General features: G+C 35.1%; 1 protein-coding gene across 1 annotated transcript in view; it reads left to right on the top strand.

Annotated features, from left to right (window-relative positions):
• Tbc1d4 (TBC1 domain family member 4) overlaps positions 1–20,562 on the top strand; it is a 205,130-nt gene that overhangs the window by 151,366 nt on the left and 33,202 nt on the right. The window contains 5 exon segments of the mRNA XM_033760923.1: positions 3,476–3,550; positions 4,828–5,054; positions 6,987–7,151; positions 11,355–11,378; positions 18,328–18,488. Coding sequence (XP_033616814.1) covers positions 3,476–3,550; positions 4,828–5,054; positions 6,987–7,151; positions 11,355–11,378; positions 18,328–18,488 — 652 coding nt within the window.

The raw sequence follows: 20,562 nt of genomic DNA, 5'->3' as shown, positions 1-20,562 counted from the left end.
AATGTAATATAAAGTGCTAGTCCTTTTAAAAATAAGCCCTCATTTCACACTTTTCTCCAGTGTAAAATCCACTGTCTTCCTGTGGAAATGAATGAATTCATGAGAGTGGAAGAGTATAGTTTAAAATAAGTTTATTCTTCTTTGCTCAAGAATGACAGATAAAATATCACAATGAATAAAATAAATAATTTAAAATGCTTTTCTAATAATGGAAATGGTTGATACTCATCTGACTACTTTCTCTGATATGAACAAACACCGGTTTGAGGTACCAGACACGTTGCCATATAAGTAGCAGCCAGAAATTTCAAGAAGCAACTTGGTCTTTACCGTTTTCTTCTTTACCACACACACTAACCTATTATTTCTAGAAGTGTGTTAGTTATAGCATAGAATTTTAGAACTGAAACAACCTTGATGAAGTACAAGGACATTTACAAAAATTTCACTTAACCAATGTAGGTTATTTTATTTGTAACTGTTTTTCACCAGACTCCATTTTAGAGTGGCAATATTGAGAAGGGGCTCAAGAACTTTACTTTTAAAGTGTGCTTGCTGTGTTCACAGTGCTGATCAGTCCTGTAGCTTTGTAAACTTGGAGAACATAATTTATCAAAACTTCAGTGTCCTTGTCTGTGAAGTTGAGTGAAATGATCATACCTATCCCACAGAATTATTGTGAAGATTAAGATAATCCCGTGTGAAGTGCTTCACACAATGTATGGCCCATGATAAGCATTCAGTAATATCAGATGCAGCTATTAATTTTATTAGTGATAACTGTTGTCATAACTACTGTATAGTATATATAAATTTTTTTTTTTTTTGGTTCCAGGGATTGAACTCGGGCCCTTGTACTTGCGAGGCAGGTAGCAGAACCACTGAGCTAAATCTCCAACTGTATAGTTAATATATTATGTATGGACAAGAATAAATATTGCTTTTGTGAAACAAAGGCTTATTGTCCACATAAGAAGTCAGGTGAAAACAAGGAAAGAACTCAAAACTTCCTGGCCATGGTCATAAAAATAAAATTCCATTAGATGCCTAGGAAGCTACAGTTCACAACAAAACAAAACACAACACAAAACAAAAACCAGAAAATAGAGCAAAATGACAAAGTACTGGAAAAGAGAACAAGGCAGAAATTTAAAAGATCAGTCTGGAAATCCAAAAGCCGATCAGTGGGTGCTCCAGAAAGAGAAAATGCATGCAGGGAATTTAAAAAGAAATTATTAAAAATATTTCTTAGAGCTATTCAATGTGAGTTTCCAGATTTAATGGGTTCAGAAACTGTACATTAGAACAACTGAATAAAAGTAATGCCAGAGCACGTGGTTGTGCACTTTCAGAATGCCCAAGAGTAAAGATAGATTATGTTCCAAAAAGAAACAACTGGTCATACACACAGGCTATAGGTTCATGATTTGCAATGGCCCTTGACCTCTGAATCAAAGGACACTTGAGCAATACTGACATATGGTGAAGGAAATTACCAGTGAGAATTATATATTTAGCAAAACTAGTAATCAAAGATAAACATAGAATAATGCTATTTATAGGCATATAAGTTGAATTACCTCCTAGCCTCCCTTTTCTCAGAAAGCACCTTAAGCATGTGTTCAACCAAAACGAGAAAGTAAACTGAAAAAGAAGTCATAGGATCAAGGAGACAGAAATTCATACCAACAGAGGAGAGGTTCAAAGAAATTTCTAGGTTGAGCATGAACAGTGTACTAGAGAGATCTATCAAGTAAGTGCAGATTAGGGTAGGAAAGCAGATGTCTCCATAACGACTAGCTCAAGATAAAGAAAAATACTCTAATTGATCTACCATGTGGTGTTTAACCATATTGTGATCTACTGGAGGGTGTTGTAATAAATTTCTGGTTGCTGAAGGAATCATTGAGTCCATGAGAAACAAAATGTACAAGAAATGAGATGTAGTGAGATGTAATTCTAGTAAATGTGTAACTTAGCTGCAAACAGTATTTACAAAGTTGTAATAATCTAAGCAAATGCCACTGATTTAATGAAATGTGATATAACTATAACTATAACTATATATATATATATATAGAGAGAGAGAGAGAGAGAGAGGGAGAGAGAAATGTGTGTGTGTGTGTGTGTGAAGAGTCAGGTGGGTAATGAAGTAAGAGTACTAAAATATCATCTTCTAGAGTAAGAAGTCAACAGATGGCACCTGAAATGGAAAGATTAAGGAATAGTAGTATGAGGTGAATCCTCAAAGCTTCAATATGGATAATTTCAAAATTTGGTTTTGGGGAATGAGTTTCAAAGTGTGGGAGAAGAAGCTGACACTTTTTCTTATAAACTTTGATAGTACAATTGGACTTCGGAAACTTTGTGCAGATATTACTTTAAAAATTAAAATGACTTAATCTCTTCTCCCTCCATTAAAACCACATATGTATAGGGACAAATTTTAAAACTATGACGTACTATGCAAATGTTGTACATGTTTTCCTTTGCACTCACTGGCACATCAACCTGACTTTTACTTGCAGTCTTTCCTTTTAGAACTTTTTCATTTATTTTAGAGTTATGTAAACTCCTCAATCTGTGCTTGGTCTCTTAAGACTTTCTCCAATATGTGGTTCCTAACTTGCCTTAGTATCCTGTCCTTAATTAGTCAGCCTTCCTTCCTATGCAGAGTGAGAAGAGATGATCTCTTAAGGCCCTCTTTGATTGCTTTTGATATCTACACCAAAGAAAGAAGATTCAGTTTACTGCTGGGTGGGTGGCTCACACCTGTAATCACAGCTAGTGGAGGCCGAGTCAGGAAACTTGTACATTTGAGCTTAGCCTGGGTAATTTAGCAAGACCCTGTCTCAGGAATAAAAATTAAAAGGGCTGATATAGCTCAGTGGTAGAGTACATGCAAGCAAGTGGCCCTGGGTTCAATTCTCAGAACTAAAAGCAAAGCAAAACAAAACAAAACAAAACATAACCAGTTTACCAATAATGAATCAAAATTAATAAATTTGCAAAGGCAGTTTTCTGTTTTATTTTTAACCTATTTATTACAATCCTGTAATGTGGACTGTGCTGACTAATATACAGTTTGGGAGTTGTGTGCATTAAACCATTATCTTTATAACTTTTTTGATTCATTTTTCTGTAGCTCCCACATTTGTATTTATCTGTATGAGACGCAAAATTACTGGAGTTTTCACTGATCTTATGAATGAATAATATTTAACCTTGTAACTAAAATCACTTCAAAATGCTTGATCTGAGTATTTTGTTATCTAACAGCTGACTTAGAAATAATGCAGATAGATTGGGAATACTGTAGTTCCATGTAATGGTTGGTTAAATAGCTGACAAATAAGAGAAGCACAAAGGATCGATTCAGTGCTCACATGGAGAGGCAACCACAAATTGCCTTCTGTAGTTTTAAAGTAAAAATGCAAACCGTATAAAAAAAGATTACTTTTATTCTCTTCACTAGGGAGCTAACAGAATGAGAGGTCGGCTTGGAAGTGTGGACAGCTTTGAACGGTCTAACAGTCTTGCTTCAGAGAAGGTATCTAATCAGAGCTCCCTTTTGTCTACTGCAAAGTGCAACTGAGCAAAACCCCTCACTGATGTAGTACTATGCATGCCTAATTTATATGAATCCTTTAAAAAAATAAATGTTATCTTAATAAGAATAATCTGGGTATTAACATGTTCTTTATTCATCTAAGCTTCTCCCTGCTGGAACAGAGCACCTCCCTCACAGGCTTTCACTGAGCTCTTTCAGGCATTTACCTTTGGTAGATAGAATGCTGCTTCGGAGGACAGTTTTTGAGCAGCCATTGATCCAAATCCATATAAAATGAACCACATGATTATTATACTGTTACAGTGATTTTGATGTAGTTGTTCTCCCATTTTACTCCCCACTTTTGTCGTCAGTGATATGACAATAAAAGGTATGAAAGATCATTAGCCTCATTATGTTCTAGACAACTCTCAGTAGGTTTTGTTTCCTTTTTTTTTTTTGTATTGTTTAACATGTAACCTGAGGCATATGCAGTATTTTGTTTAATGGGACAATATTAACATGTTTTATTAAACATTTTGTTGATGGATTTGGGAATTAGCCCAGCTATGCGACTATTATCACTAACTGATGTTTATCAAGCTAAACCTTTTTATAGTGGTGCCTATAAATTTAGGAAAGTATAAACAGCATACCTAACTGAATTGAAAGATTTATGATGTCTATTTTATTTGTGTAGTAGGACATGCATTCCAGCATAGATGATTTTTCATTCATTTCCTGTTTTTCATGTGTTTTATGGGAATATATCTCAGGGAGAGTGTAGTTGGATAGAAACATTCAGAGTCAAGAAGGACGCTTAACAAACTTCACTTTATTTTCCTAAAGACTTGGACACTTAGGTATTGTGCTATTGTTTTGACAGTACAGGAAGCATGCAATGATATGTCACGGAAATTAGGAGATACAGAAACACAGGCTCCGCCTTCTTTGATCTTCGTTTCTTTTCATCTCTCTGACAACAATGAGAAAAGTTGACTACAACACACTAGGGGAAAGAATACCTTTTCTTATCATCCCTTTCACTTTCTGACCTATCTTTGCGGATGCTGCCTTACAACTGCTTATCAGAAGCAGTGGGTTGTGGTGATACTGATTAACCTTCACCATAGATTGAGTAAAAGGAAAAAAAATATGTTTTGCCATGACTCAGAGGAAGATGAGACGCCCTGTGGCTGTTGACCTCTGGGTTTCAGCAGCTCTGCTTTGACCCTCCTGAGTAGGAACGAGAGACCTCTCTTGTGCTTGCATTTCAGGACTACTCACCAGGGGACTCTCCACCAGGAACACCACCAGCCTCCCCGCTGTCCTCAGCATGGCAGGCGTTCCCTGAGGAGGATTCAGACTCCCCTCAGTTTAGAAGAAGAGCGCACACGTTCAGCCACCCGCCATCAAGTTCAAAGAGGAAGGTGAACCTGCAGGACCTGAGGGCCCATGGGGTGCGCTCCCCTCTGCTGAGGCAGAGCTCCAGCGAGCAGTGCAGGTAAGTCCAGAGGTCTTCCCAGGGCGTGAGAACCATTCCCCCGTGACCCTGTGTGGTCACTCTGGAGTCAGGGTGGATTGTGATTTCCTACTGTCACCAGTATTTAGTTTTTAGAAAGACTGTAAGAAATAAATTGTTTTTCTTTCCTTCGATGACTGAGGGAAATGGGGTAAGGTTGAGGCAAATCCAGAAAGAATAGGGAATACATTTGGGATAGAAACTTTTTTCTCTCAGAAAAATAGAGAAAGTAAGATATGTAGTTTTTTGTTTTTGTTTTTGTTTTTCTCTAAAGACTTACTGACAACACATATTAGTCTCAGTGATGGCTACAAAAAAAATCAGAGTCAGCAAATTGGAAAATGACAAAGCAGTAGAAGTTCCTGTTAGCCGACAGGAGAGTGTCAGGGTTAAAGTATCATCTCAGTTACCTTCATATATGAGAACAATGACTGTATTTTGTTACATATAAATTAAAGCTAGATATGAAAATTGCTATAAATTTTATTTAAAATAAAGTGATGTTATTTAAAAAAAGTATATATACGGTAATTATAGGCAATGTCCATTATACATGATTTTATGTGGTGTTTAACAATAATTTAATAGAGTTCTTTGACATCTGATGAGAAATATAAAGCTGGAAATGAGGAATGGTTATATTCTTCACTTTGTAGTTCAGATAGAGTCATGTAGATATTCATGTTTCTCTTCTTTACCTATGGGTTTGGTACAGAAAACAGGATTTGCTAAGGATGCCCATTGTAGAAAAAAATAAAAACAAAATTTCAAGTAACAACTTGACTAAAAAAGTTAATTATTACATCAAGTGTTATCAAATTTCCTAGCATTTTTGTTGTTGCAGTAACTGGGAATTGAACCCAGGACATTTGTACTGAGCTATATCTTTAGCTCTTTTTAATTTATTTTGAGTCAGGGTCTGAATAAATTGCCCTGCCTGGGCTCAAACGTGTGATACTCTTGCCTTAGCTGTCTAGTGCTGGGATTGCCCAGCCTATTAGCATGTTTTTAAGGATACAGTTTTATTATTATTTTCTACATGATGTGAAATTTAAAAATAAGATATCTATAATATAAAAATAAATGCATTGTTCAAAGTTTTATGTATGAAGGAGATTAAGTATTCATATACATACTATGATTTTTAAAATGATCACTTCAGTTGTATTCATCCAGGGCAATAAATTTTTTTCCAGGAAGAATTATTTTCAAGAATTAAAATATCAATAATTTCAAACTGTACATGATATTTCAGTTCTTCCCTATGTTTTCTACATTTTTATAATCTGTAAGTTCAAATAGTTTCTGTCTATATAATAAGATGCTATTGTGTCATTATAAAAACTTGCCGTATAAAGAAACTTATTAAAAAGAAAAAGACCTGTGTGGGAGCCATAGGGCTTTGGATTAATCCATAATTAAACCACAGTGGCACAATTCCACAGGTTTCAGAAAAGAACATAGCTGATATTAATATTGGTTAAGCCAAATGTATGATAATGTCCAACAGCCAAACATGTTGTTTTTCAATATTTAGAAGGGTTTAAAGTTTTTGAACTACTCCTAATCATGTTTTCCTTCTGGAACTTGTTTTCCTATAATTATTTGTGCTTTCTGCTTTTTCCTCTCAAACTATCTTTTGCATATAAAAACACACTTTTTTGTCCTAAAATTATTAAGAATTTTTTTAGAGCTGAACAGATTTGGTAGGTGAGGACTTCAGTGAGTAAGAGGGTAAGTCTGACGGTCACCCACATAGACAACTGCATGCTCCCCTCTTTTTCTTTCCTTGGTAAGATCCATCCCTTAGCCTTTAAATTAATAGCAAGAGCCTGTTTATATGCTTTTTCATAGTGAGTGAAGATTTTGCCGAAATATAAATTAAGACCAATTTGCTGTATTTTCTGTATTCAGCCTTCTTCCATCAGTTCGACGCATACACAAGGAGAGTAACTCTTCCTCCAGTCTTCCAAGCCTCCACACTTCCTTCTCTGCCCCTTCCTTCTCTGCCCCTTCTTTCCTGAAAAGCTTTTACCAGAATTCAGGTAGACTGTCCCCACAGTATGAACATGAAATCAGGTGAGATCAGTGCCCTTTGTTTGCAAAGCCAAATTTTCTGCAGTGATATGCCAATAAGTTACAAAAAAGTGGCCGATTAATTTTGGAGTGATATTTATGCATCCTTCTGTGTGTTTGTTCTAATATAGTGGTTTTAATTCCAATTAACTTTATTAAGAGAACATTTAAACCAGTAGTTTCAAAGCTTTTTGATGATTTGATCATCTTTTTGGGTTTTTTTTTTGTTTTTTTTCATATTATTTGTGTTTCTTTACCTCAGATCCCAGAATCTGAACTTTGTATTGTTTGGAGCAAGAACTGGTGTTAACACATACTTAGCAAACCTTCCCTGATCATTACTTTTTTGCTTCGTTTCTCTGGGTGTGTTTTAAGGAACCCCCAAACCATTGATTAAAACAGTTGATACATAAGTATGTAGAGTACATACAAAAGTATGTGGAGTATTTCCTAGACTTTTGTTTTTCAATGATAGACTTAACTTTTGTGAGTCTGGGTACAGGATCATGTTGACAAGAAGTCTCACACAGCTTAGGGGAATCTCTTGAATCTTGCAGCTATTCTGTTTTGTTTTGTTTTGTTTTATTTCTGTTCCTGGTATAGAAAATGTATATGGCCTATTAGATTTTCTTGCTTGTTCTTTTAGCTACATGAAATTAGGTGTTGTGACCTTTGGAGAATTGCTTTCAAAATTATATCGATCCATTCATACTCTTCGTGGAGTGTTGGAAGCCTCTGTAAAGTGGTAGGCTAAGTCAGAACCCTTCTAAATGGGTTATTGGTGGCTCAAGAGTCTCTGAGAGTCATTCTTTTTTTGCTATCTAACTTGCCTCATTCACTTTTATTGCTGTATAGTATCCTGTTTAATATACCACATTTTATCCACTCTTGCTGATGGACAACATTCTAGTTGTTCGATAATTGGCAGTTCTTTTAGTCAAGGATAGGAAAACATGCCTTTAGCCAACTTGTGTGCCACCAAAATCTTGAAGCGATTTTTGGCCTATTTTCTTTTAGACTTAGGAAATTCTAAAAATTAACATATAACTAGATGGCCCTCCTGAATTAGTCAAATTATGCTAATCCTTAAATTACTTTGGAGTATCTTTTGTCCGAGTATGCCAGTTTATTTTCACTTTTAGGAAATTATTAATATTGGATTGGTATGATTATGCCTCTGGACTTTACTTTGAATTAGTACAAAGTTATATTTGAGCACTGAATCTGATTTCTGATAACTATAAAAGAGAATTTATTTTAAGGAGTTTTCATGTGTAACTTTGTGAGGACAGTTTTAAAGAAAGTGAGCTGCAAGGGTGTTATACTATATCTGGGATATGCCATGAATTTAGAGAATAAAGAATGTAGACACTTAATAGCATTTTACCATATCCCTGTAATACTGCCTTTAATAAGAATACAGCAGTTTCAATCCATCCTATTTGCAGTTTCTTGTTATAATTAAAGTGAGCAAGAGGGAGTTCTGCTTTCCTTCCTGAAACCTAGCATGTCTGAAAAGTGACAATTAGAAATAGCCAGTGGGAAGGTCAAAGGCTGGCGAAGAAAAGGATGTTGAATACAGAAATGACTTTAAAAAAAATTACTTATATTGTTTAATATAAGGTTGTTCCTTTGTGTTTAGGAATTCCTGCTTAAATGTATGCATCATTTTTGCCAGTAGTTTCCCGTGTCCCTCAATACTTCACTTAACAAAAGTATTGAAGTTGAAAAGTAAATATATATTATTTTTGGGTTGAAAAACTTTGTTTTTTTGAAGTTTTATTTGAGGTGATACATTTAAACATTCAGGGTCACTAAAATCATTCTATTTTCAGTTCTTTTAAATGTTTTCTTGGTTATGAGAAATTCTCAAAATTGGGACCCTTTTGTTGTGTGATTTTCTATATATTCTTTTAGCTTGACAACATAGAATTAATAGGCCAGAAGTACACTCAGAAAGCAACATCTTTCATTAAACAGCACCAATCATATGCGTACAGCTCAGTGGATCAGCAGAGGGACCATCACTGTGTGTCCTACTCCTCAGGCAAGAAGGGAAGGCCACCAACAGTCTGTAGAAGCTCTCTCTCATGTCCCACCCATAACTGCCAGACTGACCTCTCATATCATCAGTTAGGTTTGCACTGTTTATATAAATGCAAAGGGACAGCATTTGTTGTTTCATATCAGGCTCTTTTACCTGAAATTAGTTTATAAGATTAATTCCTGTTTTTATTTGTACTTTAGTTTATTGCTGTATACTATTCTATTTAATATATCACAATTTATCTATCCACGCTCTTCCAGAGGACAGGTAGTTGTTTCTAGGCTTCTGCTTTTGAAAGGAGTGCTGTCTTATTGGACACATTGTTAGTTGCACATATATAATATGAACTATTGAGGAATAGCTGCACAATAGTAAAATTACTGCACAAAATATACTCAGGTTTATTTCACCTAGTAAGTTACTTACACATGTATTTACTAGTTATAATTTGGTAAAAGTGGTTTATTTGTATTTTGAAATAATTTCAAATCTACAGAACAGAAAATATTGCAGAGGATTCTTTTTAATCCTTTGGGTTAATCGCTTTTAAACATTTTTCTGCATTTTCTCTATCATTCTCTTGATCCATCTACATATTTATCTGTTCGTATATGTCTATGTGAAATGTGATCAGCCATATGGTGAATGTTTAAATAGAAAGAATTATTACAATAAAGACACATTGTCATTAATCCCCCTCAAAATATTCCCATTTGCTTTTTTCTCCCTCACTTTGAACACACCTATCCCGTCATTCTTGCCACTTTATTTTTGTCTTGCATGTCAGTAATAGGCATGATAAAAAAGTATACCATGGATGCTGCTGCCCCGTTGTCATCCGACAGAATGGCAGGCTCCTGAATAGGTTAAGGATGGTCCTCATCCATGGATCTTCTGGCTCTTTCCCAAAGTCAAAATGACCATGAAAGTGAACATCTCGAATTGATTCGTAACACTGTGGCAGCCATGACAGTACAACTAAAGACACTTATGAAAGAGGATTTCCAAAACTGCTTCACGAAGTGGCTAGGATGATGGGAAAAGTGTGTTCACAGAGGGAGTATTTTGAGGAGTATTAATGTGCCTCTTATTGTAATACACTTTTAAAATGTAAACTTTTGCTGTATGTTTTGATCACACACCATATGTGTATTTGTTTATACATAAATATTTTCATTTAGACCATATGTAAATAACTTGGACACCACATGTCCTTTACTCAATACTTTAGAGTATATTTTCTGACAATAAAGATGTTCAAGAGCATGGTTTTAATCCACTGTTTTCTGAGCTTTACATCTCATTTCCTCTTGTTTCAGAGTGAACATTGTGTACACATAATTGCCATGATATCTGGAATTATTTGGAATAATGAGGGAAGGAGATTCCTATTATTACCAATTATAATATTCTTCTCACTTGGATACTTATATCAAATTAGTTCCATGAAACAAATCTCTAAATATGCATGGTTAAATATGAAATAGAATAGGGAAGTATCTAGGCTAATCAAACTATTACTTTTAAAAATATATAAAATTCGAAATTTTAAATTCATGTTAAACAACATTCTCCAAGACTACTATCCTGAATATTTAAAACATGTTAGATTACTGCTTTTAAACATACTTGCTAGTGAATTCTTTTGCAGAGTTGAAATGATAAAGGAAGTAAAATTTGTCTTTTTTGTTTCACCTAATTTTGAATTAATATTTTAGAAAATTCTGTATGATGGTATATTTTTATAAACATCCCTTTGTCAATTGTAATGTTTCTTTTCTATCAACAGATATCTTTATTGCCTCTTAAAACTACTTCTTAGGTTATAACCTTATGTTTAAAAATTATTTGTATTAACTTGCATTGGTCGAAGGGAAATGATCACTTAAAAAATAGTACTCATTATTTCTACCCATATATAAAACTTTTTAATGAGAAAATAAGACTTTTCCTGAAGAAGTACTTAAGAGTATGGTTTTGGTTTGAAAGTTTTCTTGTATTCATTGATTAAAAACAGCATAATTTTTAAATTATAGCCCACTGTTGAAGTAACCTTATCTTTAACTTACTGGTGACTTATAGAAGTACCCTTTTATTCTAAGTCCTGATTTTGGACTGTCTGTGTGCTAATGCAATTCCTTGTTTTTCTGTTGCACTAGACAGGACACTGCTTCAGAATCAAGGTGATTAGAGATCTAAGCATTTTCATGTAAAAAATTCTCAGGTTCTTATACTCACCGTGAGTTTAGATTGTCTCCTGAATGCATGCTGTCATCTTGCATGCTCTGAGGTCCACCCAAAGGGAAATGTTATCCTTTGTATAAACAGAGATGACAAATGTCCACATAAAATGCTGATTGCAAACAGATACCCTGTTTCTACTCTGTTCCATGTTGAAATTTCCTTACAGCTGTTATGTGGCCTTCAATTAAAGGCCTCATTTTGATTTTAAATTAAGAAAAGTGAATTTGCTAGTTCAGACATACATATGCCCATATGAGGAGTTTCTTCCAAATCTCAAAAAGATGCAGAAAGGAGCATCTTTTTTTTTTTTTTGGTTTTTTGAGACAGGGTCTCACTATGTGGTTGATCTGATGTGGAAGTCTTGCTGATTGCAAACAGATACCCTGTTTCTACTCTGTTCCATGTTGAAATTTCCTTACAGCTGTTATGTGGCCTTCAATTAAAGGCCTCATTTTGATTTTAAATTAAGAAAAGTGAATTTGCTAGTTCAGACATACATATGCCCATATGAGGAGTTTCTTCCAAATCTCAAAAAGATGCAGAAAGGAGCATCTTTTTTTTTTTTTTTGGTTTTTTGAGACAGGGTCTCACTATGTGGTTGATCTGATGTGGAAGTCACTATGTAGCCCAGGTTGGTCTCGAACTCACAGCGATCCTCCTGCCTCAGCCTCCTGAGTGTTGGGATTACAGGCGTATGCCACCACGCGTGGCAGAAAGGAGCATCTTGAAACATACTCATGGGATCTGTTTTTTACTCATTGGGAAGTATTAATCTGTTTTTGTTCATCTTAATTCCTGTTACATTGGTCGCTTTGAGACACTGCTGAAGCCTCACAGATACTGCATTGGTCTGGATGCAAGAAAATACTTAGTTTCTTATTATGGAAGTCTCACCACATTGTGGTGACTCCTCTTCCTCATGACTCAGGAGCTTTCTGTATAGAACAGTGAGAATCACTTCTGTACAATTTAACTGTGAACTTCTACTCTCTGCTTTGTTCCAGTTTCTACATTTTGCTTATCGCACAGGCATGAGAAGTATGCATACCTTTCTTCCTATTTAAGGCTACTAATATATAGATTTTTTTAACAGCTGCATAAAAATGTGGTTATTAAAGATTCCATTAGAGTGAGCTATACAAGAAGAGAAAAATCTTCAGAAAATTGTTTTGGCTATATTGTAAGATAAAAAGTAGCTTTTAAAAAGACGTTTAATTGACACACACATATATATATATTTTTTTTGGGGGGGTTGGATGTATGACCAATTTAAAGAATACTTTTATCTAGTTTTAAAAGTCCAGTAGGAATGTTTCTTTTGCCTTGTGTCCTTTGAGGTTTTCTCTTAGGCAGGAATTAGAATTCTTTATTACTTTAGGGATTGTCTAGCCTTACTTTAGACATGACTAGATTCAGCTTCAGAGAGATTTTATATTTTGCTGAGCATCATTTTATCTGAGGCTATAAGAATGTGAACAAACGCATGAGCTACCCACAGATACTTTAAATTCCAGTGCACAAAGCATTTTTAAAATATCTGCATTCAGTGTGTAGAGTTTAGAAAATAAAACTCTTTGTTCTCCTCGTTCTTTTTTCCTACACATTGTTCCACTGACTAATTATCTCTTTTGACTCACATTTCAGGTATTATATATTACAGTTGGTTAATCTCAATTTTATTTAGTTAGTAAAGCTTTTCCATAGAATGGCAGATGTGTACCCAGTGGAAAAATAGAGCTTGTATAAAGTACTAGTGCACCTTTTGCAATTCTGAGTTAAATTGCACTGTGGATCCTGTAGAACAAAAGTTAAATTTCATCATTAAGTTGTTCCACACAGGCTTTCCTAGGGCATTTTATAGAGAGAACCCCTTTTCAGCTTTCTATTAAATAGTTACTATCAGTTTAATCAAGTTTGGTTGTTTATCTTCAATTGTAATATATTGTGATTTAGATGTAAATGTTGCCAATGGGTAGTCATTTATTTGGACTTCATGATGCTGGTAGTTTTAGTTGGTGCTAAGGAGTTGGAGGAGGGTGGGAGGCAGTTTGTTGCTCGGCAGAACATTTTTGTGTACTTTGGGAGAGTGTAGCTATGTTCCCCTCAGAGGAAGGTGGTCCTTAGAGACATTCATTTTGTATAGTAACCAGTGAATAATTTCTTACTAAAGTAGGCAAGTGGGCATTAAGAAGTCTGTTCACATAGTATAATGTTAATATAGTAGTTGATACTATTTGAGAAAATATTAAAGTACCATTTTGAAGCTTTAGGGGGTTCCTGTTGTCTCTATGGCTTTTGATCAATCCTGTGTAGAGAGCACTTGGAAATGAACATGGTGGTGTACATAATATGAGATATTTTCCCCCCTTCCGAGCCCTCATCTGTGTTTATGGATTGGGGTTATTAGTTGGTAATATATGTAGAATATACCAACATGAAAAATATGTGTGAATTTTATTTCCTTCCTACTTACTTGCTTTTAATTTTATAAATTTCTAATAGAAGAAATTCTAGCCCAGTAATTTTCCTGATTATGAGTTGGGAAGCAGTTTTATAAAATATGTCTTCATATTCCAAAACACCAAAGAAGGAGGTAAAAGATTATATGAAGAAACAAGGGAATAACTTAATTATTACTTTAAAATATAAAGATGATTATAATGTCAATATATGCATGTTGTATATTAAAATGCCTTTTATTTAGTACTTCTGTTTAAAATAAATATCTATATTTTAAATTGCATTTATTTCAAAGCAAGGTGAGACATTTACAGAAATGAAACACCTCATAGTGTTTTGAAGTTATTTTTTGCTGAATTAAAATTATTCCATTTAAAAAATGGAAAGAAAAGTACTCATCGGAAAGACTTAATGCTGATTAGATAGAATTTTCTACCAAAATACAGAGAATCCCGGGATTTGTGACAACTTTGGTTTTAGGATCTTATAGATTTTGTAGGAAGTAATGCAGAGTATTTATTTACATCAGCACAATAAAACATAGTGCCTAAGTGTCTGGATTCTGGACCTCCTGGGTTTGAATTTTGCCTCCTTTACTTATTATTTGCAAATTATTTAGCTGCCTTTTAACTCTGTTTTCTCACTTAAAATGAGCATAGTGATAGCACCTCCTCTGTATGGTTGTGTGAGGATGAAATTAATTCATACTTGTAACATTTTAGAACAATGCCTGGCATGTAGTATGTGCTTTTTTTTTTTGAGCCTTAGCATTATTATTACAGTATACAGCACATGTTGCTTTGTTTTATTTTCACTCAGAAAATAGGCATTACCTTTGGCTTATATGCTAAGTTTAATGAAAAGAGAAGTTAAAGTGAAAACTAATGGAGTAAAAAACCAGAAATAAAACCAAGAACCGTCCCACCCCCATTCTGGAGTAGTGTCCAAATTGGGATATGGCAATTTCAGGGCTCAGTGTGTTTCATAAAGGCTTGGTTCTTGAAATTACCACCTTATGAGTGTCAGATTACTGGCCAAATATCTGTTAAACACTGAATTGCTGTTAAGGTGCATTGTCAGGAACCCAACTTCGTAATACTTATCTTCTCTTTTTCACCTTATCTCAGCAACTAAACTTCCTTTTCATAAAATAGTTTTTTAGTACAAGATAGTCATTGGTTTGCTATGTAAGTTCTTCCTTTTGGTATATAATTCTTATATTTTGACTGCAAAGTTTTGGCTGTTACTGGCCTATAAATTCCATATATGTGGAGGGAAAATCTGTCACTTGACAGTTTATTCAGATTATAGGGTTTAAAATTTAGATGTAATGAAAATTTAGAATATATAATAGGCTGTCAGAATATTTTCTGCATTATTTTTGACATATTTCCCTTCAAATCTCACATTTTACAGGCCATAATGAAACTGATAAGGGTACTGCTCAGTTTTATTTTTAGTACTTTCTAAACTTTATATGTCATCAACAGTGAATTGGAAGGTGATATTTTAAAAAGAGGTTTTAATTCCATCATTAAAATATGAACATTTCAGAATCTTTTGGTTTGTTTTGTTTACTAGAGTTCCTAAAAGTCTAAAGAGAAACTAATTATTTGTTGAATATTTACCCTATAAGTTGCTTTAACATAAGGATTTAATTTAGCTTTCAAATCATAAGTTATAAATTAGATGCCACCGCCAGCGATTTAGAAAGACAGGAACAACACTTAAAAGGAAAAGATGCTTTTTGTTGTTTTTAAACAGTTTTGTCATTGTGGAAACCTACCAATACCATCAGCAACTCAGTCCACACTTTGGGAAACAGCTTCTAGAACTTTCTGCCAGAAAGCCTTACAGTAGTGACTACCCATAAAGGGTTTGAAGAGGGTAGATCTTTTGTTTATTCCTGATATGTTAGTGCAGCCAGTAGTTTTTGTCCATTTTACTTAAAATTCTGAGTTAATATTTCATATGATTTCATAAAGTATTAATTTTTTCAGTGATTATTTGTTGAGTATTTATTTGCATATTACTGGTACTATAGTGGAAGTACAGTATAATACTACATATCGTTGCAGTGTACCCACGATCTGGGTATTTAGCAAATAATCCCAGTGAAATATTGCTATGAAAATGGTGATACAAAATTCTCCAAGAGTATTTATCAAGATCTACCGAGAACACCTGAATCACAGATGATAAAAGGAAAATACTTGAATCACTGCTTTCCAAAGTAAACATAAAGGCACATCTATTTATCAGTATTATAGGGATATTGGACACCTAATAGGATTTCAATTTATCCAGGATACTAACAGAAGGGTGTGGCTGTATTGAAATGTATAGCATATCATATTTGCTATTTGCATACCAGCTCATAGGTATTTCCTTTCCTTACCCTTAATTTAGCTAATTCAAAAGTGATATTCCTAGCACAATAGATCTAGGGTAGAAATAAAAATGTCCTGATAACTGAAAATATAGAAACACAGAACAAATAAAAATGTAACAAGTGGTATCGAATTGCTTTCTTCATATTACTTATCTCATCACTGTTGAGTTCCACTGAGTGTCTGAGAGGCTTGTGGATTTTCTAACTGAGTCTCATTTCTGACCCAAGTAGTGAACTTCTTGATTCTATTAGATATCCTATACCTTCACTTATGGCTGTCATCCCATGTGAATATATACTGACATTTTCACCAACCATTCTCTCAGGAAAGCTCACAGACTGTGAAACTCAACAAGGTAAAATATTCCTATCACTTAAGAGCAACAATTATTGTATTTCTGCTAGCTGCAGACAGCCTGGATCTCAAAAGTAACTTTGAGTCAATTTTCTGTCACTGTTACAAAATACCTAAGAATATCAATTTAAAGAAAGAAAGATTTATTTTGGTTCACTGTGTCAGAGGTTTCAGTTCATGGTCACATGGCTTCATTGCTTCTAGTCCTATAGTGAGGCAGAAACATCATGACGAAGGAAATATCATGGTAGAGGAAAGGTGGTCACCTCATGGCAGTCAAGAAGGAGAGACAGAGGGGAAAGAACCAGAGAGGAATGGGCCATGGGTCAGATATAGTCTCCAAGGTTAAGCCTATATGACCCAATCCTTTCAATTAGCCTTACCTCCTAAATTACATTACTTACCAATAATTCCATCAAGTTGTGTTTTCATCAATGGATTAGTCCAGGAATGAAATTAGATCCCTTATAATCCAATCACCCTCTGAAAACTCCACCTTGGAACACAGGAGACTCTGGACATTTTAAATCCAAGCCATATAGTCACGATGACCTTTTATTGTATATAGGCCTAGCATTGCTCAGAATGGTCTTTCTTAGGAAGTGAGATTCTTATCCAAATGGTAGAATTGCCAATGTGAAATAGGAAGAAAAGGGCCAAAGGTGTAGGGGAAGTGGGAAGGGTAGGAGAAAGGAAATAAGGGAAAAGAAAAAATATGAGAAAACAAAAAAATGGGAACAAAGTCTTTGTAAATAGGGAAGGGTGGAGGAGGTAAAGGGAGGGCAGGGGTGTGGGGAAAAAATGAAAACCAAGACCTGTCATGTAAAGGTACAAGATCTGAATGATGAATGTCACTGTACTGTATACCTAAAATGTACCAATAAACTCAGAGAGAGAGAGAGAGAAAAAAAAGGGAAATGAGAGTCTTAGAACAGACCAGTATTTCCACATGTGGAATGATGTGACATCTCCTACTCCTTTAAAGACTTTGGGATAATGAGTCTCTTAGAGTCAGTTATGTTTACTAAGTTGGAGAATTTCTATACAGTATTTCCCTGATGGCGAGTCACTGTGCAGGCCAGCAATAAACCGTCTTTAAGAAGTTCTGCTGTAAATAATTCTTGTTAGTATTTTTTAACTTAGAACTCCCCCCTCCCGGATATACCTAAAAATTATATCAGGATTGACTGTTCTGCTTATTTTTGCTACGATCCAGCTACTAATAGCTGTATTAATAGCTACTAATACTAATAACAATTACAGACAGACTCTAGTAGATTAGTCTTAGTTATAACAAAAGCTCTTTTTGGTCATTTTATGGAACATTTACATTGTTTAGAATAAACTATTATTTCACATCTTTGGCACGGTATAAGTTCATTACTTAAGTAACATCTACTCCTCAGTATAAGCGCTTCTGTTCTTCAGATTAGAACCAGGACCACTTGATGAGTAGAAACAGGTGAGCCTCTCATGACTGGGCTCATTGCCTGGATTGCAGTTTTCCCAGGATGTGATGGCCTGGGGGACCAATGTGCTGGTGACACATTGCTCCAAGTTGCTTGTGCCTTGTGCTTGCTTGTGGCAGAACTTGTGAATGGCTTGTGTGCTACCATTAGGCTGTGAAGTGCTGTGCTACATGATTTTCTTTACAAATTAAATAATTGTTGGCATTCTGCAGTGATGGAGAAGGAAGGAAACGGACCTCATCCACCTGTAGCAATGAGTCCCTAAATGTTGGGGGAACACCTCTCACTCCTCGCAGAATCTCCTGGCGGCAGCGCATTTTCCTGCGGGTTGCATCTCCCATGAATAAGTCTCCCTCAGCAATGCAGCACCAAGGTCTGTATGGTAACCATGGAAGAGTGTCTCCTCATGGTGTCCTAAACTAGGGAGTATGACAGAAACACTTGATTCAAAAGAGATTTGATTACAGGGGAAAAAATAACTTCTCTTTCTGTATCTGAGGTGGTTGGTTTTCTTCTCAGAACACACTAGATATGCAGTACCTTAGTACATGCTTGTTGAATAAATAAATGAATGATTTTCCAAACCTATTTTTGGACCTATTTCATACTGCATAGGGAACTATAATAATTCTAGAAAAAACTCATAGTTCTTTTAATTATTAGAGAAGCAATACAGAATACTGTCATTTGTAAAAGTGATATATAAAAGAAAATGACATAGATATGTTGAACAATAAAAATAGAGTATATTGCACTCAGTAAATGTCAGTCAAAAGAGAGTGTGGCAACTTTCTTCAAATATTAAACCTATTAGAATGTACAGCAGAAGCATCCAAAATGATGATTATATCATTAAACAAAAAGATATAACGGTAATGAAAACATGCATTAGGTTATAGCCTTGAGAGCTAGAAAATGATACTTAAGAGGATTTTGAAGGAGAAAACCAATCATTAGCTCTCACTGGAGTTTTAAACATATTCCTGTCTGAAAATTAAATACAGATAAATGAGTGCCACAACTGAACAAGCTTGATCTAATATTTATATAGAACTTTTACTTTGCAGAGAAAATTCATCCATTTGTAGCATATATAAAATGTTCATAATTTAATTATGGTACTTGGCCAAAAGATATTTTAATAAGTTCCAGACAATCATGATCATGTGTACCATATTCTTTGATCACAGTGGAAAAGAAAAGAGGGAAGGTTAGGAAGAAGGATGGATGGATGGATGGATGGATGAAGGATTAATTTAAGAGACAACTGGGGTTGTGTGTGTAGCCCGGGGTAGAGTGCTTACATAGCCAACACAAGGCCCTAGGTTTGATCCCTATCACTACAAAAAAAAAGATAACTGAAAAATTTGATATTTTTGCAAACTTTACTTACTCCTAGAAACTAGAAGGAATAAAGTATGATAATCCACACCCTGCATGTCACAACCGCATGGTATATAGAGGACATTTCATAACCATGAATGTGTTCATCTAAAATTAAGAGAGACAAAAATCAAGTGTATTGTCAACTCAGTTATCTAGAAAAAGGCAACAAAACAAGCTCGTTAATAAGGGCAGAGGTTAGTGAATTACCAAAAGAGAAAGAAAATGATTGGTTTACTAAAGATGAAATTAACTCTGCCTAGGATGGTCAGAGATTGCTTCACAGAAAAAAATTAAATATTTAAAATCATCACAGGAAGAAACATATCTTAGCGATGTTTCAGAGTCACGTTAGAGAACTTTGTAGGTCAGAGAATTGTGAGAAAGAGCATCTAGGGTAGATAACAGGGAGATTGAGACAGAGCCTGGGAAGGGACGTGAGGCCAGAGTGTCTGTGCTGTACTTGGAGACTGCACGTTGTTGTGGTCTGGACTAGAAGCAGTCATCGACATGTTTTAAGAGATATGATCATATTTATTAATAGGAAAATAATTGGAAGTATGTGGAAAATGGCCTAGAATGGAGAGGGAATGAACCGTAGATGATTTAAGAAGACTTTGCAGGGGGAGGGAGCAGGGGCATTCAGCGCTCAGCCAGGAAAGGCCCGGCATTGCTCAGCTGCCCTTCTGATGACTCGGATGGTAGATGTAGACCCTAGGAAATCACAACACTGTACCTTCCCGTGCAGTCCTGCTTTGCATAGCCAAAGAAGACACATAGAAGAATTGCAGAAGTGTTGGAAAGCCCGGTTCACATTGGAACAGCCCTCTTCCAGATCTTTTTGTGTAGAAAGAAGAAGTGGTGAGGTGACATATGGTTTTTTGTTTCACTGTGAGAGGGAAATCTAGAAGGGGAATTCAGTCTAGTGAACGTACTTAAATTTACTGGTTTTGGAAACTAACAGTTCCTGGGAAAGCGGCTTTGTGAACACCTTCAAAGATGGAAAAGTTAAGATGAGAGAGTGTTGAAGCCAGAGGAAACTTCTGTAGTTTAGGTTGTTACTG

The sequence above is a fragment of the Fukomys damarensis genome, unplaced genomic scaffold (assembly GCF_012274545.1).
Source record: "Fukomys damarensis isolate Sample0158 unplaced genomic scaffold, DMR_v1.0_HiC HiC_scaffold_6, whole genome shotgun sequence".
Classification (NCBI taxonomy): Eukaryota; Metazoa; Chordata; class Mammalia; order Rodentia; family Bathyergidae; genus Fukomys; species Fukomys damarensis.
Note: the sequence above shows the minus strand (reverse complement) of the source record. Positions and strands in the feature narration are given on the sequence as shown.